This window comes from Rhea pennata, chromosome 2 (assembly GCF_028389875.1).
Source record: "Rhea pennata isolate bPtePen1 chromosome 2, bPtePen1.pri, whole genome shotgun sequence".
Classification (NCBI taxonomy): Eukaryota; Metazoa; Chordata; class Aves; order Rheiformes; family Rheidae; genus Rhea; species Rhea pennata.
The window spans coordinates 130,158,496-130,185,908 of NC_084664.1; the positions used below are offsets into that span (position 1 = coordinate 130,158,496).

The 27,413-nt window shown below is 38.4% G+C and overlaps 1 protein-coding gene across 1 annotated transcript; it reads left to right on the forward strand.

Annotated features, from left to right (window-relative positions):
- Positions 1-665: 665 nt before the first annotated feature.
- LOC134136625 (kinesin-like protein KIF20A) lies at positions 666-27,034 on the forward strand. Its single transcript, XM_062568539.1, is given in 21 exon segments — positions 666-804; positions 1,156-1,301; positions 2,338-2,412; positions 4,776-4,895; positions 5,782-5,920; positions 6,020-6,208; positions 6,308-6,346; positions 6,349-6,415; positions 9,652-9,755; positions 10,228-10,422; positions 10,505-10,616; positions 12,108-12,179; positions 14,158-14,304; positions 14,901-15,066; positions 16,417-16,584; positions 17,042-17,181; positions 18,814-18,979; positions 23,578-23,692; positions 23,771-23,838; positions 25,464-25,583; positions 26,759-27,034. Coding segments are annotated over 21 exon segments (2,763 nt in total).
- Positions 27,035-27,413: the final 379 nt, after the last annotated feature.

Below are 27,413 nucleotides of genomic sequence, written 5' to 3' on the forward strand. Positions count from 1 at the left end.
ACTTAAATTGTCCTCATCGTATTTCCATTATAACCATAATATTATAAATATTATTAAATTACAACGATGACAATGTGAACATTTTTGTGATTTTTTTTATATAAAAGTACTATGTAGCGTCGAAATAGTTACCTAGCAGTCATAGTAACTTTACATAACTTCTGATGGAAATACTTAGATACCTGTTTCTCACTCCCCTCCTCCCCCCGCCCCAGCACGCTCTCAGCTAGCTGAAGACACTTACTCCTTTGGCTGTAACTGCTGGCATCACTTCACGCTGCCCCTCTGCCGTTCATAACAAACCCCCTCGCCTTTCGCCTGTTGAAAGTACCACACCGCGCGTCACGGCCGCACGCCGGCGCAGGGCCTCGCCGGCGCCGCGGCTCGCCGGGCCGCCCGCCGCGTTGCGCTGTGCGGCGACGCCGCCTGCCGGGCGGAGGCGGGAGCCGCGCGGCGGCGGTAACCCGCTCCCTGCCCCCCCTCCCTTTCGGCCAATCAGCGGCCGGCTCCCCCCGCTCAAATCCTCCCGCCGCCGGCGGTGAGGGGGCGTTTCTGGGGTTCCCGCGCGCGGCAAGGTAGCGGCCGTTGGTGCCGCGCGCGCAGGGCACGGTGGCGGCCGTTGGTGCCGCGCGCGCCGGCGGCCGGGGCGGTGCTCGGCTGCCGCCATGCCCGGCCTCGCTCCCGCCGCGGGGCGGCTTGAGACCTTTCACTGCGCGCCCGGCGGTGCCTGCCCGGCCCCTGGGGTCGCCTTGCCGGGCTGGCGATGCTTCGGCTCACTGAGGCCAAACCGGCGCGTTGGTCTCGGTGCCAAAGCGCTGACTGCGGGCTGGGGCTGTGCCTGGAGGGGGTGCTGAGGGGCCGAGCTCCTGGCAGCTGGGGGTGTTTAGCCTTTTGGGGAGTGAGGGATACCGGCTGTGTCCCCAGCTCTTCCAGGTGCATGAGCAGTTAACTGGCTGGGGCAGTTAGTGTGCTTTGGCTTATGTGTCTTAATGTACCCCAGCTGTCTGGTCTTTAATTCATACTTGCAAACTTATGATGAGGACCTTACTTTCTTAAGAAGTGTTTGGTTGCATACAGTTTAACCTGATCCCTGTTTCAGTCTGTATATTTTTGCCTGTTCTCTGACAAAACAATGTCATTTTTTTTTCTTGAAAGTTCATCAGCACAGAACAATGGATGATGGGAAAAACTATGTCTCTGCAGAAGTATCTGATATGTCAGAATCGATTTCTTTTCTGGATTTAGGGGGTAAATCCTCACCTATGGAGTCAACAGTATTGCCTAATACAGAGGAGCAGGAGGTGTGGATGGGTTTTGGAATATGACTTATAATTATGCTTTTTTTTTTCTTCAAGCTTTGATTCTGAAAAATACATCCTCAGTAAGAACATATCTCTTCCCTTGCCTTGAAGATATATTTGATTCTTCTGCTAATTTCTAAATAATTAGATCATGTCCAGTAGTGAATGGTTAATACTGTTCTAGACTTTTGAGAAGGAAGTAAAGAATTTCAGTGCTTGTACTTTGGATGTATTGGAACCCTACTGTTTTGGTTAGCAGGCTGAAAAGGTTATATGTCCTTGCTGAAAACCTTTTAGATGCTTGGAAATAAAAAATGATAATACTGCATATTGATTTTGAAGATAAAATAACTATTTCTGATGAAACTTAATCATTCCATTTAGGATAGTAGGTTTCCCAACTGAGTTCCCTCAGGTGACTATGTTTAGTAGAGTGCTGGTCACCACAGGGCTCTAGAAAAGTCTGGTAAATCTTTCTGCTAAATGAGGAAGTTGCCAAAGTAGAGACATCTGAGCTCTAAGAAAGGAAAGGATGTTGGGATAGCTGTAAAAATCTCCCACTATTATCACTGTGTCTAGATGGGAAGACTTTTCCTGACTGGATGGTAGAAAGAAAGTTATCTGAAGGTAAAAAGGTGTTGATCTAATAACTGAATATGCTCCATATGAAATGGAAGTACAGAACTGCAGAGCAGCTATTAGAAAATACTGCTTGAATTCAGTGCACACAGTGACCAGAAGGTGGAAGCAGTGCAATTTAATTCTCAACGTGCTCTTTTGAAATCATAGTGTTGGCTTGGTCATACGAAAGAACTCTAAATGCAGCAGGGGAAGGGGGGCTTGAATGAAAAAGGGGTTACTTTAGGATGTCAGACAGTCAAGAGACAAATGACTGCTTAGGGTATGAAGTTTACACGGGAGGAGAAATGGAGGCAGTAAGATGGGAAATACTGCATCAGATGTATGCTGATAAGTCATTTTGGGAGTGTCCAATTTTAAAAGGGAAAATTGTAACACTCTTCTCCTTTATGAATAGGCGTATCAACCTTTGAAAGTCTTCTTGAGAGTGCGGCCCTTTTCTTTAGCAGAGCTTGAAAACAATGAATCTCAGGTTAGTTGTAGAGTCAAGTTATTTTTCTCCCTGAAGAACAGCTTATATTATAAGATGAGATTTCCTTTTATAAAAAGTCGTGTTTACTACTTCCAAATAGAATTAGTGGATGCCTGGGTGAATGTGGTGTATGGGGGTGGGTTTTATTAATCAAAGGTTTAGTAATTTGCCTGGTACAAACATGCTTGCACACACTCCCTGTACCTGTAGTTCTGCAAAACTCCACTGGTACCTTATTTAAAAACTGGTATCGCTCTCAGCTCTGTGCAGTGTTTGAGTAACAAAGGATATCATACAAGAGATTATGCACTTTGAGGAATAATACAGGTTTTTGACATTTGAGTTCCTTAAATGCTTGAGTGGGTAAATGCCTTGTTCTGTCAATTTGTTCTATAACATCTGTGGTTTCTTCTATCAGTTTTAGAGGCTTCAGTGTTTTGTGCATGCACGCATGCATGTGTGTGAATACTGTTTTTTCCCCTCATTGTGAACACCGATGAGAAGTTTGGCTTTCTTCAGAGTACAAGGCCGCTGCAGTGTATCTTCTGTCAGCAGTGATCATTGCTAGACCTCATAGGCTTCCTGATAGACTCTTTTTTGCTGACCCATTAGAATAAGGGTTTAATATTGGTTCTGATCTTTAGCTGATTTTCTTCTTGAGGTTTGCTTGTTGTGTGTTTTTCTTCTTTCTTTGCCCATTCCCATGTGTAATTGTCATTTTGCATTTAATCTGCCAAGTTTGGAACCTTCTTATTTTCTTCACTTGAATGCCTTTTCCAGAACCCATTTACCTTTCTTCAGACCTTTCTTGTTCAGCTGTATGACCTGGCACAGTGTTTCCAGTGTGGAGTTATTCAACGATTTGAGATGACTGTAAGGATAAATTGATCAACAAAAACAAATTGTTCTACAGGCTACCTCTTTCTCATTCCTCTTCGGAATGGGAAACCTCTAAATACCTACCATTAATGAAACTACTATTTCATTTGTTTATGTTCTTTAAAGCAGGGGCTGCAAATATTGCAATTTGTATTAAGTTTCTTAACTCTTGCCTTCATGTAGTTCTTCATCAAATAGTTGATCTTTTGATATATTAGCTATATGTATTAGTTTTGCACTGTATGAAGGCTTTCCTTCTCAGCCTCCAAAAACTCTGAATCAATCTGCAAGAAAATTCTTTAACATTTAGTATGTGTTGTGTTACTGATGATCTTAACTATCACCTGTATCCATGAGGAATGTGCTTGGTAACAAATAGAAAAGCCTTCTTATCTCTATAATAGAGAGATCAAATTAATTCTTCTTTCTTCTCCCTGCTATGCCTATTTTTCGGAAACAATCTTTTCTCCAAATATTTAACACATTAAAAATATATATTAATCATAGTTGTAGGTTCATGCTTCAAATGGAGACATTCCACAAGTTAACTCATCTGTTGTTGCTTACAGAGACAGTAACATAAGCAAGCGAGGCAAAAGTGCTCAGGATGAAATTCTATAGTCTTTATACAATTACCAGTTGTATCCAGACAGTATAACAGGTTCAAGCATTGTACAGATGGAGCAAGTGTTTGGTCTGAGTTTAGTACCCATTCTTAAAGCTTCTAAACCAGTTGATAAACTGACTTGTTAAATGAGACTGCTGAGAAACTTGATATGTACATGCTACACAGATTATTAGTATTACCAGCTCTGGCTAGCCTTTAAAATGTCAGATTGAGTAGCAGTTAATAATCCTTGTGCTGATGCTTCAGAATGCTTTTAAGCTATTTTAGTAGCTCAGATTTTATTAGCCTGTCTACTGTCAAATTCTCTGGTTGTTCTGTATTTGTCTAGTTAAATGAATGCTATTTCTTAACTAAGTAAATGTTGGATATAATTACCTAGCAATCAAATTACACATGAAACCAATTCAGATCTCAGTGATGACACCATCTATCTGTCAAAGGATCGTGCTTCAAATCTGTCTTATTTTGTTGATCATAGCTTGTTTTTCACTGAAAATGGTTCAAGTGGAAAACTACTAAGTTTCTATATAGCTCTGTTCACACAGTTTATATATAGGGTACTGTAAGCCAGAATCATAATATAGTAGTGTTCAGGAAGTGTGAGAAAGAGGCTGTAAGGAATCCTGGAACAATGTTAAACCTTCTACAAAACTTCAGACAATTGCCTTAACTTTATTTGCTTTCTTTCATGAGAAAGAAGTGTCTTTGTAGTTGTTGAGTATCTTAAGAGAGAATATGAATTTTGCAACTGTTCATAGCTTCAGTAAATGGATGAAAACACTATTTTCTTTTTAATGTAATTTTCCTTTTAAATGTAGGGTGATGTTTTGTTTTACTTTGTCTTGTTTTTTTTAAGGGTTGTGTAACTATTGAAGATTCTCAGACAGTAACTCTTCATGCACCCAAAGAGTCTTCTGCAATGAAAAACAGTGAAAGAGGGATTGGCCATTCTGTACACAGATTCACGTTTTCTCAGGCAAACATTTTTTCATATTTTTATTTATGATTTTTCACTATAATGCTGAAAATTGAAGCGTTTCTATTGTATTGTACAAATATAATCTTTCATCTTTGAATTATGTCTAGTACATCTTGCCTTAAAAAGCATACTGCTTATTACTTCTAGGTTGTTAAGGAAGCTGTGTTACAGTGGAGATGCCAGTTAGATGAGACAAGGAGGCTTCTTTGAGAGTTCTGTTTTCTTTGATTAGATGCCACAGAAATTTATTGTAGGTGCAGACTCACTGTGGTTTTGCTGTTTCTACATGACCTCATCTGGGAAGTGTTACAGGAACTCAGGTGTTTAAAGGGATTTCTGTAAGCATGTTTTTAATGATGTAGTTCTTTATTGAAAGAACAGCAGCCTAAGCACTTGAACCTTCTACACTGGAAGCAAGTTTTTTCTTGATTTAAAAAAACTCACCTATTGCAAGAACTTCCAGTATTAAAAGATAAACTGCTGCGTGATTAGTAAGTCATTTAGACCATTGTAACTGCTCATTTTCTGTTCAACTGTGGATGATTGTTACAGAGTTAAGAGCATAGCTCTTGAAAATATCCACTAAAAGGAATGTATTCAATAGCATTCTGAGCAGTTTATCTTAGGAACAGGAAGATATTCAAGAGTAAGTGCAAGTCTGAGTGTATCTCAGAGTTAAGCAGACATGCTATGATAACCCAAGAGAAAACCCTGAACTAGAGGGGATTGAGGCAAGACAAACTGAGCTGGTATCCCCTGCTCAGCTTGCTTTGAAAAACTGGTCAGTATTATTCAGTGCTTATATGATGATATATTAAGCATATTTTTTTAAATTTATATATGTTCATCCACTTTTTATTCTCTGCTCTTTCCCTTCCCAAAGGTTTTTGGACCAGAAACTACTCAAAGTGAATTTTTTGAAGGCTCAATGAGAGAAATAGTAAGAGCATATGTTAATGGAGTAAATGGACTAGTGTTTACTTATGGAGTTACAAATTCAGGCAAGACATTCACTATCCAAGGTATAAAATGTTTGCCAAAAAGCATATATAACAACCAAGTCAAATCTATTGAGAAGTTCGTGTGAATGTCTAAATCTTGTTTTTATTGTTATTTTTAAGGGTCTTCAAAAGACTTTGGTATTTTGCCTCGCTCACTTGATGTGATTTTTAAGCACATAAGGGGAAGACAATACCTGAAGATGAATTTTAAACCATATTTGAGTAATGATGTTAAGAAACTAGAAGATGCACAGGTTAAGCAAGAGGAAACCATAAAGACTACCATTCTTGCCTCACTAAAAGAGGTCAGTAACCAAATACTGCTTAAAGAATAAAGATTTTTAAACTTCCTTTCTAGCAATTAGACTAGTTCTAATAAATCTCGGTTTAACTGTTAAAGTCATTAAGTTTATCTTAATCTATAGTATGGGTACTTTGTGAACATTGAAAAATAAGGCAACTTGCCACTTTTAGAACTTGGAGTAAACTGGAAGAACTTTTTGCAGCCATCAGTACATAATTCAAAATAAAAACATTGCAAAAGCCAAAGCCTGAATTTCCATAGGGGAGTGGTTTTGGCACTTGTTTGATGCCAGCCCTTGAAAAGACAGAAAGCTGACCTATCTAAAAGCTGTTTTTTGTTCCCCAGCAAGTCTTTTTTTTGTTCAGTTCCCTTAGGCTGCATCTATACTAGAATTTGAGCAACTATCTACTGGTTCAGTGGAGATAGTGACAGCTTTTTAGCAGAGGTAACAAAGCAGAAGAGTCCCTTCTGAAAGAAGACAATCTTAAGTCATATTTAAAAGTTTGTGAACCTGTAACTTATAGCTTCACAAAGAATTTTTCTGATGCAGAAAGCAAATTGACATGTCACCAAATTAAATTCCTGGAAGGACTGCAATCTGCTTTAGGGGATTGTATATATCTTAACTTGTATTTCTAGTCTCTGAAGAATATAAGTGGAATAGAAAAATCTTTCCTTTGGCAGCCTTCTGTTCTCAATATCTCTATCCAGTTCTTTCAGTTGCAGTGTAAGAAACAAGCTCTACTGAATGTGCAACCCTTATACTTCTAAGTCCGATTGCAAACTATCACAAGATATCTACCTTTTTCCTTGTAGTCTGAATATCTTTAGTCTGGTAAATCAGAAATGGGGGCTGACTTAATCTAAAAGTTCAGTAGGTTCATCTCACTATCATTCAAAGCAAGTCTAGAATTAGTGATTGACTTTTTTTATTTGGTCTTTAATATCTTTAATAAAGATATTAATATTCTTAAAGCACTCCAGTTAGCTCTCAAAGAATATTCTTCTAGAATCAAAATCGTATGTGAGGTTCCACTCTAAATTCTATTGCTTAATTTAAACTCTGTGCACTGAACTTCACTTATTCTGAATTTAGTTAACATTTTTGAGGAAAGACCTCAGATGAAAAATGTAAAACATGCTAAAGATCACATTTCTTTTGTGAATGTCTTAAGTGCACATGCCCTCTGTGTGTGTAAGGGTGGGGATCCTAAAGAAAATGAGTTAAGAGAAGTGGTGGGTAAATATTTTTAGAGTCTTCAGGAAACCAACAGACTTGTAGGAAAGACAAGCGGCAACTCAAGGTGTAGAACAGGAGGTCAGATACCGTATTTTGAATGCAACTCTTGGAGTTATTAATCAAATCAATGATTTAACATAGAGAAGTTTGTCAGTTACTGAATGTTATAGTAAATGGTCTAGATGCTGATGCAGTACAATGAAAAGTAAGCAAGCCTACACCATTGGGAAGGAAAATTAAAATGCATATAGGAAAAAATGCATATAGGAAATAATGCGTGACAGACTGGACTATTTTGGCTATGCTGCTGCTCACAGGTCTGCTGCAATGCTTCATGTTGATAGCTCAGCTATCACCAATACTGAAGCCATGCTTTTTGACAGCTTGTGAGCATCAGAACAGCAATGCTATTCACTTAAGCTTGTAATCTGAGAGCAGATAAGGCTTGGTGGGATGGTTTTTGTTTTTTGTGGATTTCTGTAGGCCCTTTTCCCAGGCTCAATTTACATGTTGTGTAAATTACATGTTGTGCCACTGTTCCTTTTATTCTCTCAGCATAAACTGATCTGAATTACTGCAATACCCTTGTATTTAGAGTTTATATGAACAGTAGAACATTAAAGTACTGCTGCAAAAAGTTATTGTGCATGCTTCACATCCTCTTCCCTTTCACCAGGGGATTAAATATACTGGATTAAATATTTCTTTTTTACTGAGTTAAAAAGCTGCTTTACTTGCACTGCAACTCCCACCTGTCTTCTCTTATTCCCTGTCAATTGTCAGCTTCTGCCTCTGGAAAATAATGTTGGTTTTTGTTCCCACTTGTTTTTAGGCAGTTTTTTTTTTGTATTAAGTCTCATGAGTTGAAGACTAGTACAGTGACATAGCTAACTCAGTTTTGTTGAATTCTCTTTGTAAAAACTTATACTTTATCATGCATGCAAGTATTGGGGCATTGTTTTTGTACTCCATCTTTGACATATGTGCCATACATATGAGTCTTGTACCTTGCTTTATAATCCTGCTGTGTGCTTTACAAACAGAATGAATAGGGTTCCTGCTAGTGGTGTCACTTAACTACTCTAGAACATAAATAATTGAATATATTACCAGTGCCTGTCTTGGCAAAGTGAACATTTATAAGTGGATGTTATAAAATAAATGGCAATGAAATCTCATGCAATTTGCATCTAAAATGCAACAGCTGACTTCCTTTCTGTTTGTTTAAAAAAAAACCTGAACCACTCTGTTTTGGATATAAAAAGTTCAGTAACATAGGCTTACTATGAATTGTCTAGTGCTGCCTGTCACTGCATTGTAACAGGTGAACCATTGTCTGAGACTTACTACTTTCTAAACATCTGCTCCCCTGTTGTACTGTGGGGTGACTGTCTCTCAGGATTGCTTTTTGGAAATAGAAGTGAATGTCCTAATGAAAGTGTGTACTGGTATATAAAATAAGGTGGAAAAGGGAAAGTAGTACTTGAAGATACAGGATTCTCTAGTGGGAGGTTTTAAAATAATTTTGTTTATGTAATGGAGTTCAGTGAAGGTGTATACTTAAACTGTGCTGTTATCCATACAAGACTTATGGCCTTTTAATTGAGTCATAGGTTATTGGTTTATCAGATCTTCAAGTACTTTATAAAGCTATCGTTTCCTTTTTGAGGTCTTAAAATAAGTTTGACTCACCCTGCCAAGCCTGACACAAGCCTGTGACTTTTTCAAAATGTGATTTGTTCCAGGCAAATAAGAAGAAATAAGACTGCTTTAGTCTTTCTTTCCCTCCCCTGCCCCCCAACACATACACACACACAGCCATCTGCTTCTGGAAGACTTACTTCTCCAGCTCGTCTGGTTTGTTGTAATACCATTCAAATTTATGTAGTAGTTCATAAAGGCATTCTTGACTGTTACATTCAGATGGAGAGTCTATTGCCTTGTTTCTCCCTGAACTGTAAAGTAGGTCTCATGTTAACAGCAATTAGCCTCCAAGACAGGCTGCTAGGAATAACAGGAGGCAAAAATTCTTGTGTATCTTAAGTTCAGTGTTAGAAACACTTCATTTGGCGTGGAAGTAAGTGTGGCTTAATATTTAATGTTCCTTGAATATTGAACTCTTAAATAGTGGAATTACTGTCATCTTCTATTTTTCTTCTGCTGTTCTCATCGTCTGTTTATCTAGATGTAACAGTTTCTTATTTTTTTTAAGGATACAGAAAGCATCTTGAATACTGTTACAAATGCATATCATTTGGAATCTACTTCATCTATCAATTCTACTTTGAAAAGTCTACCTTCTGATTCACTAGGTAAAGAAAGTGGAAAATTCCAATGCAATTATGAATAGAAATTCTGGAATTTAGGAATGGAAGTGGGTAACTCAGAGGATTTAAAAATTGCCATACTATATACAGTGTAGAAAATATTTTTTTAACTAAGCTTAAAATGGAGAGAGAAATGTGCAAAGCTACCAAAAATGCTTTTTACCTTTTGGGGAGGAAGAGGCTAATGGACAAACTGCGAAAGCTTGTGGTAAGCAGAGGGAATGGTTAAGAACTTCATCTTGTGCATATTCTGGTTATAGATGACTCTGGAGAAATACAAATGTTCTTGCATAAACTTGGAAGTTATGCACTACAGTGCATCTCACTGTACCACACATGTATATGCAAGCCTCTTCTAAAAGGTTCGGCACACTGCTTTAGTACTGGAGTTTAGTAAGTAAATTAAGGTTCATCAATGAAGTGTTTGATCACTGAGCTCTTCTCTTTTGGTTGTCAGAAAAAAACTTTGTTCCACCTGACATATATAGGACTAACATGCACCAAAGAACACAAGCATCTGTGTGGATTTCCTTTTATGAAATTTATAATGAATATGTGTATGACCTACTAAATGTATTGTCTACATCAAAAAATCAGAAACGCAGAGTCTTAAGAATTTGTGAGGATCAAGGAGGAAATTCTTATATTAAAGGTAATACTATCTTATTACCTGTATGGTTTCATAGAATTTTAACTAGTGATCAGAAGTGTCTGAAAAAAGTCTCTTTTCACAGACTTAAAGTGGATTAATGTGCAGAGCACTGAAGAAGCCTGCAAAATACTAAAAATTGGAAATAAGAACCGAAGCTTTGCATGTACTAGAATGAACGAGCAATCAAGTAGGAGGTTTGTTGATTTGTTTCTCTAATTATAAGCATACCCTGTCTCTTCTCGGCGGGGAAGGAGGAGAAGATTTTATAGTCTCTCTGCAATGAGCAACTCTTCAATAATAGTTTAAGAATTTCCTTGATTATTCTGATTTTAAGAAATCTCCTTTCTGGAAGAAATCTAAGATGGGTGTGGAGAGACCAGACAACTTTAATAGTAGCTGGACTTCAGTTGCCATTCATAGCTTTGTACAACTAAGGCAGATCAAAACACGTTCATTTTGAAGTGCCAGCAGGGCTGCAGGTCTTGGCAAACACTAGTGAAGCTGGGTGGGCTTTTGCTGTGCAAGGATGTAGAAAGAAAATCTGAATAATTCTTTTAATCACTCCTTTAGCAGTATAACTCTTAGAAATCTAAAGCCTGTCAACAGGGACATAGGAATATGTGTGGCTTACAGTACCTTTCATTACTGCTAAGTTATCTAGATCCTGATTGTTGTTCTGTTGCTGACTTTCATTAGTATCTTAAGAGTGAAGAACTTACCTTAAGCACATAGCTCTTATCCAGCTCTGGGAGAATCTGATTTGATGGTATGGGAGGAAATAAATGGAGAAGGTAATATACTTTCTGTTGAAAATAACCTTTCCACACATATTACAGGAAAGATTAATAAGAGGATGCAAAAATGAGTAACAGGGCATGTTATATATTTAGCTAATACAATCACACTAAGGATACTTTTTTCTCTAAAAATCAGGAGTTATGTTCTTCTGTATTAACTATAGGCAGTTGCTGTTAAATTTCATGTTATGCTACCCCCTGAATTTCACTCAAGCTTTCTTTAAGAATTGCAGAAGAAAATTCCATGCTTTTTCTGGTGGAATTCTGTACTTAGAATTTTCTACTTTTGCTCCAGGGAATACACTGACTTCCATTTGCTTCTAAATTGTGCTGGTTTTATATACATCATTCAATTCAGTTTCGCTTTGTGCTGATAGGTAAAACCCTGCTTTAAAATTATACTGGAGTTGTTTGTCTTTTGCAGGATGTGCTTCATGATTTACTGGATAAACTGGGGACAGAGCACTTCTAGTTTTGGAATTTTCTCTTTGGTTTAATATAGCATAAGTCCATCCTCTTGCCTTTGTAGCTTGATGGTTAAAACAGAGGAACTATGTCTTTAAACTATTACAAATGCAACCTGAAAACTGAAAAATCAAAAACTGAGCATTTAACTGTAGAAGAACTAGGCAGAATTTCAGCTTCTAGGCTGTAAATGTGGTATTTTTCCTTCTACTATATAAAAAGAGATAAAGTTGCGAAATATACTTTAACTTTTATTAGCTGCTAAATGAAATGCATTGCAAAGGTAATTAATGTAAATTAGTGAATTAATTGCTGTTACTTTTTCAGCAGTGAATGTTTTGTGGCCTACAGGTTTTACTTTGCTTCAGTGACTGCTTAGTTTTCATAATTCTAGTCATTAACAAGGACTCTTTTCCATTCCAGTCACAGTATATTTTCAATCAGGCTACTGAAGCTAACTGATGAGCATCAGCCGCATGTTCTTGGTGTTTCTGAGTAAGTGAATGCTTCAGTTGATTAAGTTAATGTTAAGCAGCTGACTTAAAGCAGTTGATGCTTAAGTTGATAAGGCATAAGCATTCCAAACTGGTGCACTTTTAATAGACAATTCCTCTAGGAGCTGAAGAAATCAGAAGCGCACTGGTTACATAAACTGACTGTAAACCTGATAGAAGTTTTTCCCTACTTTCTCTGTTAAGGTTTGGCTGCAGGAACCTGTGAAAACTGTTGTTAATTCAGGGAAAATATATAGTCTTAAATAATCAGGGGAGCACTTGGGACAAAGTAGTATAATGTATGTAATACCACACTATTCAGTTAGTAGAAGCTGTATGGCTGTCTGATAGAAGCTGATCTCTAAAGTCAGTGCAGCAACTAGTGCTGAAGATCCAGTGTGGATGCTGTGCCACTGCTGAGAATATCTTTGTACTTTAGGACCAAACCAACTAGTTTATGGGTTAAATTTTTGTGGCTGGGGATGTTCGGTGTGTTCCTGGAACACAGTTTCCAGTGTCTCTTAATCCCAAAAGAATCCAACTGGTATGATCTGTGACTGTTTGGTGGTGCAATCTACAGCACAGTTAAAAGGGATCATCAAGAGATTTGCTTCAAAATTGCTCTTCTGACCTGAAATGCTAATGTAGGCATACCCTGTGAGAGCAGTGCTAAGTCCTTACTGCTCTCTGGTCCCTTCTGATTTGGAGGAAGTTACTTAATGTTTTGGCCTGAAGCTGTTACAATTCTTTTGTGTGTTTTTTCTCTTAATTCTCCACTTAGCTTGAAATAGAGTAATGAGTGCAGTCTTGAATTGGAGTATTTTAGTTCCATACTAATTCCTTGTGATTTGTCTCTTGTCTCTACTGAGCAGAGATGGTAATAAATAAGCATTTCACTATTAAATAATACCATTTAATGTCAGATGGTGCAGTGATAAATACTCTAAGGAAAGATAAGCTGAGGAAGTGACTGGTTCTGTATGCTTTGCCATTCTGTGTCTAGTGTATTCCACTGGCAAAGCTTGCAGCAGCTGCTAACTGAAGGACAGAAAACTTAGATGTTCAAGAAAAAGCTCTTCATCTTGTACTTAAAAGGATTGAGATCATAAGATTATATCCTTTCACACAGATAATATGCATTATTAGTATGTATTAATGTGTACTTATTTCAGCTGTATGAAGGGATATGATCTTAGTTCATCTCGTTTTATATAAATCAAATCTATGTATGGGTGAGCAATAATTAGGTTACATAGGTTAGCTACCTTCTGAAACTTCATATTTTTGAAGAGCTTTGTTTATATTAAAACTGAGGTTCCATGAATATTTGGGGTAGTTTTCTCTGACCATAGCTATAAAGCCATGAGTGGCAATTCAGTAGCCTGAATTTAATAGCATGTAACTGTTGCAGCCAAATAAAGAGCTATAAGGTGATCGTGTTAAAGGACTTCTGGCCTTTTAAATACAGTGTGTTGAAGTGTATCAGCAACAGTATCTTGTTACATTAGTTTTGGTGCTGAAACTAGTGAAGGTGAAAGTCAAGTGTTTTTATAGTGTAGCACCACTGTACAAAAGTGCTTCAGAAATTCCTTTTGTCTTGGAACTGGTAGCACTTGGGATTGTGTTAAAAATTAGGTTCCTGAAGTGAATACTTGTCTAAGAATGCGTATGGAGTTTTAAATGAAGTCTATGTGAGTCTTCAAATGCACTAAAAACTGCCAGAGGAGCCACGGTTTTGTTCAAGAATTTTTACATGTGGGAAAATAGTTTAGTACTGGTATTCTAAATGCTCTGCATAGTATCTTCAGAACAAAACTTCAACACTGAAGAAGTGTAACTTCTTAGGTGTTCTAGGTGGGCTGAAATGAGCCAGTTCTTATACTTTAGACTTAAATATGAAGACATATAGTTTGATTTTTTTTTCTCATATTATTTAGAAACAAGTTTGTATCTCTGTTCTGGTTAATTCTTTCACCCAGACTGTCTTTCTGTGACTTGGCTGGATCAGAGCGGTGTAATAAAACACAAGCCTTTGGAGATAGACTAAAAGAAGCAGGGAATATTAATAATTCTCTTCATATCCTCGGAAAATGCATTGCAGCATTGAAGCAGAATCAAAATCCAAAGTAAGTGACAAATCTTAAACAGCATACTTAGCCTTCAGCCTAAAACTTGGTACCTCATTATGTTTCTGGATGAGATTTATAAGGTAAGAGGACTAAAAATGCAAATCTGCAGTATCTTATCAGTTGTCTTTGAGATGTCACTGGAACTGTATTGAACATTCTTATTTGTGGAGATTGTGGAAAGGGAAACTGGAAACAAAGCTAACACGCTTTTTTAGTGTGTGCATATGAACAATGTTTTGTGTACAGTTTCCATTTTGTCATGTTCCTTTCCATCTGCAAATTATACAAGTGAACTTGTCAGATGACAGAAGTGTCTTGTAGTTAGCATTTGGGTTGTTCTAGTATATGTTTTCTTACAGTAGGGACTGTAGTGCAGAAAGGTTTTACTTGCTCCTCTTGTTTTTAAATACTTTGGAGAGCTTCAGAGATCCAGCAATGACCTTGGTCTTTGAAATAGTTTAGGCTCAGATATGAGCATCCTAATGATAGTTCTCTTTTTATCTTTGAGGGAAGAGATATAGTCTAAGTGAACTTATGGTATCACGTAGGCCTTTCATAACTTTTTGTTGGAATTTTATTATTTTCTCTGTGAGGATGAAGCCAAGCTATATTCCATTCAGAGAGAGCAAACTGACTCGTCTGTTTCAGCCATTCTTCTGTGGAAAAGGCAAAGCTTGTATGATTGTAAATATTAATCAACGTGCTTCCACCTATGATGAAACACTACATGTCATGAAATTTTCAGCTATAGCCAAACAGGTAAGGGGGAAGCTTCTTTCCCAGCTATTCTGCATTCTGTTACTGTAGAGCTGTGAATGATCGGGTTGTATGAACCTCAGGGTTGTTAGGGCTTTTGATATGTCATGTTATTTTTCTACGTGTAGCTTCTCTCTAAAGACTTTTCAGTAGTCTTTTCTATCCTCAAACTTATTTGTTGTAGCAAGATAAGATAGCTGCAGCTGTCTAGCTTGTTTAAATTCTATGCCTCAAATGCTTTGTGTAAAAGACTAGGGACTTTCAGATATGCCTAGTTATAGCATATATTTCAGCAAATGCAGGATCTGAATTCAAGCTTTTGATCACTTAAATGTCTATGAGCTGAGTTATTCAAACCTTTTGGACAACAGCAGTGCTACAAAGAGATGTCCTTTTTCATTTTGCAGTCTACACAAGATCTCTTGTGCCTACACTGTTCTTATTTGGCTAAGTGTAAGTTATTAATACCAAATAAAGTTTTGTGCAAGTTAAAGCTTGAAGGTAATGTGCTGTGCTCTTGTGCTTTGGAGGTCTCTCTTAAAAAAAAAAAAAAAAAAAAAAAAAAAAAAAAAAAAACACTAAGTCTAAATTATTCTGTTTTTCCTGCTAAATCTACTTACCAGTCTCTTTAAATTGAAGACTTGAGTGATGTCTAGTCTTAACCTTTTTCAGTTTCCCTGGAAGGTGCTGCTTTGAAGAGCTAACTTTGAGTGGGGTGGTGGTGGTGGGAGGAGGAATGAAGGGGGGAGGTATTGGTGTGTTCCACAGCAAAAAAATGTCCAGGACGCACAAAGGAACTGTGGATGAGTTTTTGCACCTTTCAAATGTCTAATGATCAGTCTAATATGATCCTAGTCAGTTTTTTTCCATCTTTAGCTGCAATTTCCATTATAAGAGCATGCATTGAGGACACTAGCTTCTCTGACTTGTCTTACATCAAGTCTGTCTTGACAAACTTAGTCTTTACTGGAGAGACTTGTTGGATCCTTGTCACAGTATTTTAGGAAGCAACAAATATCTTAAGGATTTGCTTTCAGTTTTTCAGAAAACTACACTGAAAGTTTCAGGAAACTACACCAGAAACTGACACTATCTGTAGACAACCATATTAAGCTTGTCAGTGTATAGTCTTTCAGTATTCTAACAGCACGGTAACTAGAAGCTTTATATCAATACTGACTTTTTTTTCTGCTAAAGGCATAATAAGTTTTGTTAATGTTTTTGTAATCATGAAATAAAATGTAAATACAACAGTGCACTTATGCCCCTTCTTTCTAGTGTTCCTCTGTCCACAGTATTGACAGCATTGATAAATCTCTGTGGTCACTTCTGGTTTGTGTTTTTGTTTTTCAGGTAATCCAGACGATCCTACCCAAAACTTTAAGTTACTTTACCCCCAAATTAATTGGAAGTGATGGCAAGCCTATCATACACTTTGTTAACACATCTGTAGAGGATTTCCCTGATGGTACTGAAACCTCCATGGAAGAGGAAGTAGACATCACCATTCTTAGTCATGAGGTAGATATACATCTACCCCAAACTGTGCACAAGAAAGCCATTGGTATTAGCTCTAATACTAGAAACTTCTGCTATAAGAGATATGCTAAAGCTCTTCCAAATGAGATCTGTGAACTTCTGCTCATTGTTAGATAGATCCAGACTTAGTAGTCTGGTCTGAAAGAGCAAATGAGGAAGGCCTTTTTTAGCTTGTAGTCACGTCAAGTGCCAAAACGCAAGGTTTGATGCCAAAAGGTATCAAATTAGTAACACTTTTGATAGCAGAAACCAAGATGGAAAAAAGCTGTCTTTGCAGTAGAAGTAACTGAAGTTTAATAATACTTTCACCCCTTACCTTGAAAACATGGGTTTGTAGAAATGGCCTCTGAATATCTGTATTAATAGATCAGTCTTTCCTCTGACACTCATATTGAGATATTTCTGGCTTATTTTCTGAAGTAAAGTATTTTAAATTTAGGATCTCTTGAAAACTACTGAGAACCTAAAGGAAGAGCTAGTTGCAGAAAGGCAAAGTAAACTTCTCCTGGAGGTGAAGATACGTAGAGAGATGGCAGAAGCAATGTTTCGACAGCTACTGGAAACAGAAGAAGCCTGGAGGTAAGTCAGATAGCAATCCTATAAAAGATGTGAAAGATTCACGGGGATCAAACTTAACTCAGTTGGTTAGAGCGTGGTGCTAATAATGCCAAGGTCGTGAGTTCAATCCCTGTATGGGCCACTTGTTTCTCTGCTGTGCAGGGGGGTTGGACTAGCTGATCTCCAGAGGTCGCTTCCAACCTTACTGATTCTATGATATGTGTATGTATGACTTGTGCTGTTTGGAGAAGTTAGGGTGGGCCAGTTCTGAAGCTTCTAATGAAAAGGAATACTAAAACTGTTTTACAGATCGGTTGTGTGACTGTATTTGTGTATGCTTCAGGTAGATTGAATTGCTTATCTTCAAACTATCCTGCTGGCTTTTTACTCTTAGATGATTTATAAACCTTTGTTATTTTATTGCATAAATTGCTGTGGCTGTGTGCACAGATGTTACTAATGTAGGGATTTTTTTCAAGTGTGTCCAGATTACCAGTGACACTACTTCTCTGTTGGAGTAATCTCAGGTGTGCTTGGCCAGAAACACAAACAATTTCAGATCCAGGGCAAGTGTTAAATGATGGTGTGTTCAGTTGGCAAGTTTGCTCCAGCTGAAATCTGAATTGCTGAACAGAGGTTAACCTGAAGTTATGTTCTGTGTTTATGCTAGGGGAATTTTATTAATCATAGAAGAACTAATGCATATGCTCTATTAATTTGAAATAATGAGGCAAGGTGAATTTTGCATTTATTTAAAGAAATATACTTCAAATATTAGGTCAAGTCAGGTGTAGTTGTGGCTACAGTTACATATTTGTGGATTTTTTTTTAACAAAACTTCATTTGACTGATCTCCCAAGAAGAGATCTAAATCCTGTAGCTTAAAATAATATTCAGACTTGAACAGTCCTGATATCGCTCCTGGATGATTCTAGTGTTATAGGTGCAAACACTTCGTGCTATTAGTATGCCAACAGAATTTAAAGTATGTTGTGAGGTTTGAGCACCTCAACTGAAATTGAAGCAAGGGCTGTGCTTACACTCAAAGTTTTCAGGGTGTGTCTTTTAACTTCATTCAAAAGTGACTTGATGCTTAGTTGTAGCTGGAAGTATTGGTGGTTGTTCATGGGGAGGGTTTGTGCTTTGGTATGACAAAAGGCTTGTGGCTCTTCTGTAGTTAAGTTAGTCAACAGAGGTACGTATTAACAGAGCATCTTAAGGCCTCGACTGCCATAATCCCATTTGTTTGGGTGCTTGCATCACATTGAAATAAACTTGATAATAAGTATTTTTTGCAGCTGTAAATAGAAATATTAAAGCCTCATTTAGAAGCTGAGTTTGTACTGATATCTTTAGCTGTACTTGGCAGGTAAATTTCTATTGTCAAACCAAAGAGCAGAAGGGATCAGCATAACAAAAATGAGACTGAGTTCAAGGACTAAATATGTATTCATCTAGATAACTTCTGTTTGCATATACCAAAACAACTTATGTCTCAGTGTGGCTCTGTAGGATCATTAAGAACAGAAAGGAGAAAGGAGAGAAAAGTACTGCTTGGTATCTTAACTTCACTGCAAGTGATTAGATCTGGTAGCTTTGATGTTACCAGGAGAACACATGTTGTCAAATGTATTAAACTAACATTCTCCTCAGCAACCGCTTGGAAGATATGAAAGACAGTTTTGAAGAAAAACTGGAGAGCAAATTTGAAATGTATAAAGAAGCCATCAAGAAACATGCATATATGTGTGCGATGGAACAAATTGAAGATCATTATGTTCCCATAGAAGAATTTCTAGCTGAGCAGGGGAAAGTTGAGGTATGACTTCACTGTTGAAAAATGTGTCCTAAGTATCTTAACCATAAACAATGCTTTTCCTTAACAGCATCATTTGAGAGTCCTAAATGTAACACAACAGTCAAAATAATAGTAGCATCTCAGTTTAGCCTTGTTCTTAGCAAGAGCCACTTGAATAGCTAGAGACATGTTTTGTCTAAGGTTGTGTAGCACATACTTAAAATACTTGATATTTGAGGGCTTCCTGATCTTAGAGCTGTAGGTGTAAAGTAAGAAATTTAAGGGCTGGTGGGAGATTGAGTAGAGAAATAGCTATTGTAATTATAATGGGCCTCTGCCCTGAAGATTTAGAGGGAAGATTGTGGGGTAAAACTGATGTGAGATCAAATTTTAGGCAGTTTAGACTCCTGAATGTACTTAGACCTAGAACTGCTCAGTAGTTGTGGTCAGTAAGTTGCTACTCCTTTTGCAGAACATAAAGTGCATGTACTGTCTCAGAACTGCATAAATATGCCACTTAATGATAAGTACACAAGTATAAAAAAAAATACCCAGCAGCACATCTGGAAATCACACACCTTTGAGTTGTGTGGATAAAGCTAATGGGCACTTGTACAAAAACTAATACTAGATTATTATTGTCGGTTGCATGTTTAAGCTGGAGTACTAAATGATGCTTTGGTTTTAGTAACAAGTCAAAGTAATGTTCTTTTTTTAAAACAAACATGTAGCCCTACTCTTGCAGAATAAAGAAAGTAAGTGTTGTAAATGCTTACTTTAACTTTAGTCTGTCAAACTTGTTTCTGGACTTAAAGTATAGAACTCTTTTCCAGTGGTCTCTTTCTATTGCAGTGGTCCTGAGTTAAACAAGACTTATGAAATCCTTTGTGCTCTCAAATTCATAGAAAGTATCTTACTGTATCAGAGCTGATTAGATAGTTTTGATTTTTTTTCCCTTTTGCCTAGTAGACACTAAGTGCAAATGCTAGGTGTACATGACAGACCAAGTTCTCTGAATAGCAGTTCTTGTGGTCAAGCCTTTTAACCTCAGCTGCTGCACTTGCAAAAGGGCAGAGTAGCTTCAAAGGCCACTTAGGTCTTCCTGTTGCGTATAGGTGGGAAGCAATGTTTGCTGTAACCATTCAGACTGAGATGTGCTATAAGGAACTGAGGCAAGACTTGAATATTTGCAGTGAATCCTTTGCCATCTTTTGTATTGCTTTAGGCCTTTGTGTAGGAGATTCTCATTCTGATGTAAGCAACTACTTTAAACAGCAAGATTCTGGATTTCCATAGAATCTATTTGTGTGAGGTCCTTGTGACTTCAGAGAGATTCCTGCTGTACACTAAGCTGCAATCTAAAAAAAGTTAGTCAGCTTTATGTACCATGTTCATAGAATCATAGAATCAGTAAGGTTGGAAGGGACCTCTGGAGATCACCTAGTCCAACCTCCCTGCTCAGCAGGGTCACCTAGAACATGCTAGACAGGGTTGCATCCAGGCGGGCCTTGAAGATCTCCAGAGAAGGAGACTCCAACCTCCCTGGGCAACCTGTGCCAGTGCTCTGTCACTCTCACAGGGAAGAAATTCCCCCCTCACGGTCAGGTAGAACTTCCTGTGGTTCAACTTCTGCCCATTGCCTCTTGTCCTGTCACATGGGACAACTGAAAAGAGTTTGTCCCTGTCCCCTGGACACCCTCCCTTCAGGTACTTGTACACATTGATGAGATCCCCCCCTCAGCCTTCTCTTCCCCAGGCTGAAGAGGCCCAGCTCTCGCAGCTGTTCCTCAGAGGACAGGTGCTCCAGCCCTCTGATCATCTTTGTAGCCCTAAACTGGACTCTCTGCAGTAGCTCCATGTCTCTCTTGTCCTGGGGAGCCCAGAACTGGACACAGTACTCCAGATGAGGCCTCCCCAGAGCTGAGGAGAGGGGCAGGATCCCCTCCCTCCACCTGTTGGCAACACTCTTCCTAATGCACCCCAGGAGACCATTGGCTTTCTTGGCCACAAGGACACATGGCTGCATCATGGTCAACTTGTCATCCACCAGCACTCCCGGGTCCTTCTCTGCAGAGCTGCCTTCCAGCAGGTCAGCCCGCAGCTTGTACTGGTGCCTGGGGTTATTTCTCCCTAGGTGCAGGACTCTGCACTTGCCCTTGTGGAACCTCAGGAGGTTCCTCTCTGCCCAACTCTCCTGCCTGTCCAGGTGTCTCTGAATGGTGGCACAGCCCTCGGGTGTGTCAGCCACTCCTCCCAGCTTGGCATCATCAGCAAACTTGCTGAGGAGGCACTCTGTCCCCTCATCCAGGTCACTGATGAAGAAGTTGAACAGGATGGGACCCAGCACTGAGCCCTGGGTGACACCACTAGTCATAGGCCTCAAACTGAACTCCAGGCCACCGATGACAACCCTCTGAGCTCTGCCTTTCAGCCAGTTCTCAATCCACCCCACTGTCCACTTGTCTAACCCACGCTTCCTGAGCTTGCCTAGGAGGATGCTGTGGGAGACAATGTCAAAAGCCTTGCTGAAGTCAAGGTACACAACGTCCACTGCTTTCCCCTCCTCTACCCAGCCAGTCATTCCATCATAGAAGGCTATAAGATTAGTTAAGCAAATGTTACATCAGTGGTGAGGTAAACCACTGAGTGTTTTACCTTTTTGCTCTAAAAATCTGAAGTTAAGTCCACAAGGAAAATGCCACTCCCTGATCATATTAACTGGGACAACATTATATTTCAGATCAGTGAGAATGTGCCTCCTTCAGCAGTGGCTTCAGGTGAGAATAGTTTCAGATACTTTCTAGAGTTGTTGAAAACCTACTTTGAAATCCTGAGCCTTGTTAACCATGTGCAACTTTATCACAGTCTAGCCTCTGGATGGATGCATGACTGATCCAGGCAATGGATGAAACTTGTGGGTCTTAACCTATTCAAAGCTCTGTAATGGGAGAATAGAATAACAAAGGTGTATAGTAGAGTTGCTTTCTCAGTGCTCTCTCCTGCACAGGGCTTCTTGCCCCACTGATAGGCAGTGTCCTTTCAAGATGTGAGGGAAGTGGTTTTCTCTTGTAGACTGTAGTGTATATATATGTTTCTGCTTTTACAGTTCTCAGTTTAGGTGTTGACAAGAAATACTGCATTGTGTAATGGCCTCTGTTCTTCCTGTTCCTCCACACTTGTCTTATATTGCAAGCGTTGTGGCTTTTTTTTTGCGCATATTCACTATACTATTCAAATGGCTGAATACCTAATTTTCCATCAGAACATTCAACAGATTAACCCCTAAGGAGACCTCCTTAAGAATTTTGATAATTCTTTAAATCACTCCTCTGTGACTTCTGTTGGATGACTTTTCAGCAGTGGACCTCTTCTCTTTAGATAACATAACCAGAACAATAACATTCTAACCAATGAGTCTGGCTGCTGGAAGGGAAGGAGAGATCCTGGCCTTTGTGATTGGTCTCTGATAAGTTACTTTTGAAAAGTAAGAGATCACTTGTAAGTCTTATCCTAATTTCTTTCTAAAACAATTCTGGATTTCATGCTTAGATAATTCTTATTACATTGTAGGTAAATCAAGATTTCCTTTTCAACATAGGGATGGTGTTATTTCTTCACTTAGCGCATAATCTTTTGGATCTTAGCCCAGTCTAGCTATGACTTTTGCAAATTGGCTTAGAGGGCAATCAGAATGACTCCAACATCCACCTGAGAGCTAGCTATGACTTGTATTACTTCCCATTAAGGGTTTTTCTTTTTTAGAAATAAACTCAGATAAATTCTGGTTGCTGCCAGGAGGCAGATCTAGCACATCCTTATTTGTTAGGTCAGGCAGGCAGACTTGTCTTGAAAGGCTCTCCCTTCTCCCCAATTCCATTTTCCACTAGATGAGAGAAGTAAAACATTTGTTTTCTAGTATTTGATCAATGTAATTGATCTTGCCCTCTTAGACTCAACTTTTATGGTCACTTGAGCCTCAATTATACCTCATTTGGTAGGTTTTTAAATGTGTTTTAATAGTACTCTCTAGTTATATAACTGCCTCTTACTCAGCCTTGCAGCCAATGTTACAGAAGATTCAAATAGGATGGTATTCATAGCAAAACAAAGAACTGATGAAGTGCTTAAGATATAAAATTCAAAACTGAGGAAGGAGAGCACTTCATAAAATCGAAGTGGGCAGCCAAAATCGAAGTCTTGGTGAGACTTGTTTGATCTCTGGTACATAACACTAGCAATCTGGTGGTACCAAACAGCAATGAGGAGATTAATATTCAGCTCAGTGAGATGTATTCTTCCTTTACCAAGCTAACTGGCAATGGTGTTTAATACAGATGCACTGGAGTTTCATTTCTGCATTATGGTTGCTCTTAAAACAATTTGGAAATCCTTAAGCTAGAGGAATTAACTCCTGTATAAAGATTCCTTCCTCTGAGAAGAAGGCCTCAAGATCTGAATGGCATTCTTTACTGTGGTTTCTCAACCATAACTATCATAACTTCCACTTCAAATAATTTAAAAACTGCATATACATGTGTAGTATAGTTGAAGGATGTTCAGTAGTACAGTCAAGTTAAGGAGACACTTGAGACAAATTTTGCCATATCCTCCTCTTTCAGGAGAGAGAGAGTAAAATAATGCAACTGGAAAGGCAACTTGATGAACGATCAGGGAGACTGGCTCCGGAAAGTCCAAGTTCAGATGCACAGACTACAGAAAGTAACATGGAACTGGGTAGGAATCTAATCTGTATATTCATACTTCACTGGCTTTTGGTACTGGGTATAAACAAAACTCTTTTGTTGCCTATAGGTCTTGCAAACAAGAAGATGAAGAGAGCCAATGAAGGATTGCAGAAGCAATGCAAAGAGAAGGAGGAGGTAGCTTTTGCTTAACACTTAATAAATCTGGGGATAGTGGACCTAAACTTTTGAATAGTCAACATTAAAAGATCTGCACTGAAGACAAAAGCATGAGAATTCCTGCAATGGTGTCAAGCTTACAAAACAGCACTTGCCCAGCTGTTGCCTCTTGTCAAGAGACTGGCTGTATTCTGGCTTTGCTCTAGTTTGTAAAGGCAGATGCTATTATAGCTAGTCACATGGTGAATATAGTGGGAGTTGGAAAAGAGGGAAAAGCTGGCCTTTTATTGGAATGTGTTATTGCTGTTATGGCCTCAGTGCTTTCCTTTCTGAAATGCTGCCCTCTTGGACAAAAGGGAACAGGATGAATGTTAATCAATTTAGATTGAAACTATTTAGATCTAGAGCTAAAACAGTGCCTTAAGCCTGTCTTTGCTGTTAGTGCTGAACTCATCCTCTTCCCCTCACCTTAAACTCCAATAATAGACAATTTATCCTTCCATTTAAAAAGTCTGTTTTGCTTGGCATGTGGAGGTGGAAATCATGGGCTTCAGAATGCTACGGAAAACAGAATATTAGTCACGTAAGGTGTGTAGGGGGGAAAGGTGTACTTGAATGAACTTAATGTTAGGCTGTAGTTACTTTTTCCGTGTTTAAAGAGGTTGGGGAGGAGGCAAGAGACTTCAGCCTTGCTCCTTTCTCTTCCCAGAATAATTCCTAATAGAAAATAAGAGTAGAAGTTGGAGAAGGAGTTCCAGCTGGTTCTAATAAAGCATGAAAATGGAAAGTGAGCTTAAATTCTCTTCTATTGAAAAAGTGTACTCCAAAAAGTATACTCCAGAAAGCTGGTTTTCCTTACCAAGGTTAATGTCCCATTTTTATGGCCCTGGCATTTGTTCTCTGCTCCTGTTCTCTGGAGCTCTACAACAATTTCTAGTATCAAAATTTGAAATTGACAGAAAAACTAGAAAGCAAGTCTGGCTTTCATGCTTGATATACAAGTTCAGTATTGTTTTGTGTGGCTAGAAAATGAGAGAGATAGTTACTGCCAGGCAGCAATCCTGAAGTGAGAACAATTTAAAGCAGTTACTTCCGTCAGTGCCATTCTGCTTTGTTTCACAATATCTGAGCGTGTGTGATGCGTGACTTGCTGCTACTTGTCCTTCCCTCCCACTCCCAGCCTTTAAATGTGGACAGGGGTTTTCTTCAGCTGTGTAGGTATTTCCCTCCAACTGTGAAGATGTATGTTTTCTGTCATAATTATACTTCAGTTCAGAGCATGAATAGTGTTAATGAGATGAGCGCACCTTTCTAACTACCCTTACTGAAAAGGAGCAGACTGTTGCAGGAGTAATTTAGCCTGTGTTAGCATTCTTTGTAGTTGACATATGTCTGTGCAAACCCAGTAGCTTTAGCACAGTGGCCCTTGAATGCACCATGACATTATTTTTAACCAGAAATGATGGGTTGGGGCACAGGGGTTTGAGAGAAACGGATTTCATCTCAGTTGCTTTGGTCTTCATTTGTTCTGTTCAATACTAATCACTTAAATGCTTATAGTGCCTGTATGAGTTTTAATTATAAACAAAATTCATATAAAACATGTGGTCTTGAACTTCAATATGTAGGGGTTTTGTTTTCAGCTTATAAAATCTCTGAAGTTTAAAATACAGAAACTAAATGAAACCCTACTGGAAGCTAATGAAGCCTACAGAAGAATGGCAGAAGAGAACAGCAGACTGAAGCATACAATCATGCTTAAGGTTTGTCAACTATTTAAAAGAAACTATAATGTGGCATGTATCTATAGCTGTATCATGATATCTAAAAACACTGTTCTGTCTTATTTGTTTTTAACATGAGCGTAATGTTTTTGAGTTGCTTTTGTGCTTTTTTGTTTCATCCCTAATTTAAACTGAGAGTCAGTTTTCACAGCCCTTGTGTTTCATTCCTTGACCTTATCTTGTAAGACAAGGCTCCTTTTTGATTTAAGGAATAAGCTTGGTGAATTAAGTAAGTAATTCTATGCTGTAAACTCTTGCTAATCTAAACATGCCAGTTTAGTCAAGCACAGAAAATGCTATTCAGAACTCTCTAGAAGTTTCCTCAAATCATGAAGTGCTCTGCTGAGGCCTAGCAAGCTCCTGATGCACAAAAGCACAACAATACCTAAGATTCTTTGGCTTTAAAGCTATGCTGGCATTCCTGCAGAGGTGGCTTAGCTGAACAAGAGCTATGGGCAGGTAAATCACTTAATACTGAAACAGAAGAACTCTCCCCTTCAAAAGTAGGGCCTTTGTAAAAGTGAATGCATCTGACCCTGGCCATCAACTAAACTCCTAAATAGAAACTGAGATTTTTTTAACTCCTGGCATCTTGTACATATGCCTCATTTGCAGTCTGCAAATGAAACAAGGCAGGTATAAGACTACATAGTATTCTGAGTGTTAAATTACTTTCTGCATGCTTCAGCTTAAGTCTGAGACTGAAAATCATTCATCTTGAACTTCTTAATTCTTGGAACCAATTAAAGAAAATAAAGGGGTGGTTTTGTTAATCATGAGGTTTAGAGAGTCTCTTTAAGTTTCTGCCCATTTGGAGCATTATTCAGTCCTTGTTAGTAGAATTACAGCCATGATATGGGTTTTGATTTGACCAATTTTGCTTTTTGGTAATTATTTTGCAGGTTAAGACAGTTATTCTAAGAACTAAAAAGCAGCCTTCCTGAAGTTCTTTGCATGGGATGGCTAAGTGTTACTGTCAGCTGCTCCAGTCAGACTTAGTCTCTAACTAGATCTGATGTCCCGTTAGTTTTCTGTACTCTAACTCAAGGTACTGAAGAGCCATTTGGAATAGTAATAGCTGAGGTATTTACTGGAATATAAAACTGGTTCTATGTCTAATGTTCACAATACCTAAAGCAATCTTATCCTCATAGGATCAGGAAATGAGTAATCTTCAAAACTGGGCTAAACGTGTTCTTGAGCTTGAAGAAACAGTATCTTCCCTGCAGAAAGAACTTGATGAACGCAAAAAGCATTTGTGTGCAGAAGATCCAAAACAGCAAAAACCGAAGAGAGGTTTGTTAGCTAACCTGAAATCCACAGTAGCAGGAACTTCTGGTACACCTCTTGGTAAAGGCTGGGGGAAGAATGAAGACTCTTCAACATCTTCAAGAAAGCAAATACCATTGGCTCATAAAGTAAAAGAATAATATTTGATTGAAGTGTGCAACTACTGGGCCTCTGCAACATTCTTAAACTGTTGGTAGCTTTTTTCCACTCAAAGTAGGTGCAGGCTTCATTGTCATAGTAACTGAGAAAAATGTTTGATACAAGCTTTAAATCAGGATAGAACTTACAGAACTCTACAAGTGTGAACCTAAACTTTGATTTTTAACAATTAATATGGGGATATGTTTTTTTTAAAGTCTTGAGTAAGTGCTATCATGGACTCCTGCATTGATAAATGCGCAATTTATGTGAAAAGGGATGTTCTGCTGCTGTTCTTGTTACCTTTTTATATTAAATACTTCATTTCTATTGAATTCCTAAAATCAATGGCTTGTAAGCTTTACCTCAGGCACTTTAAAT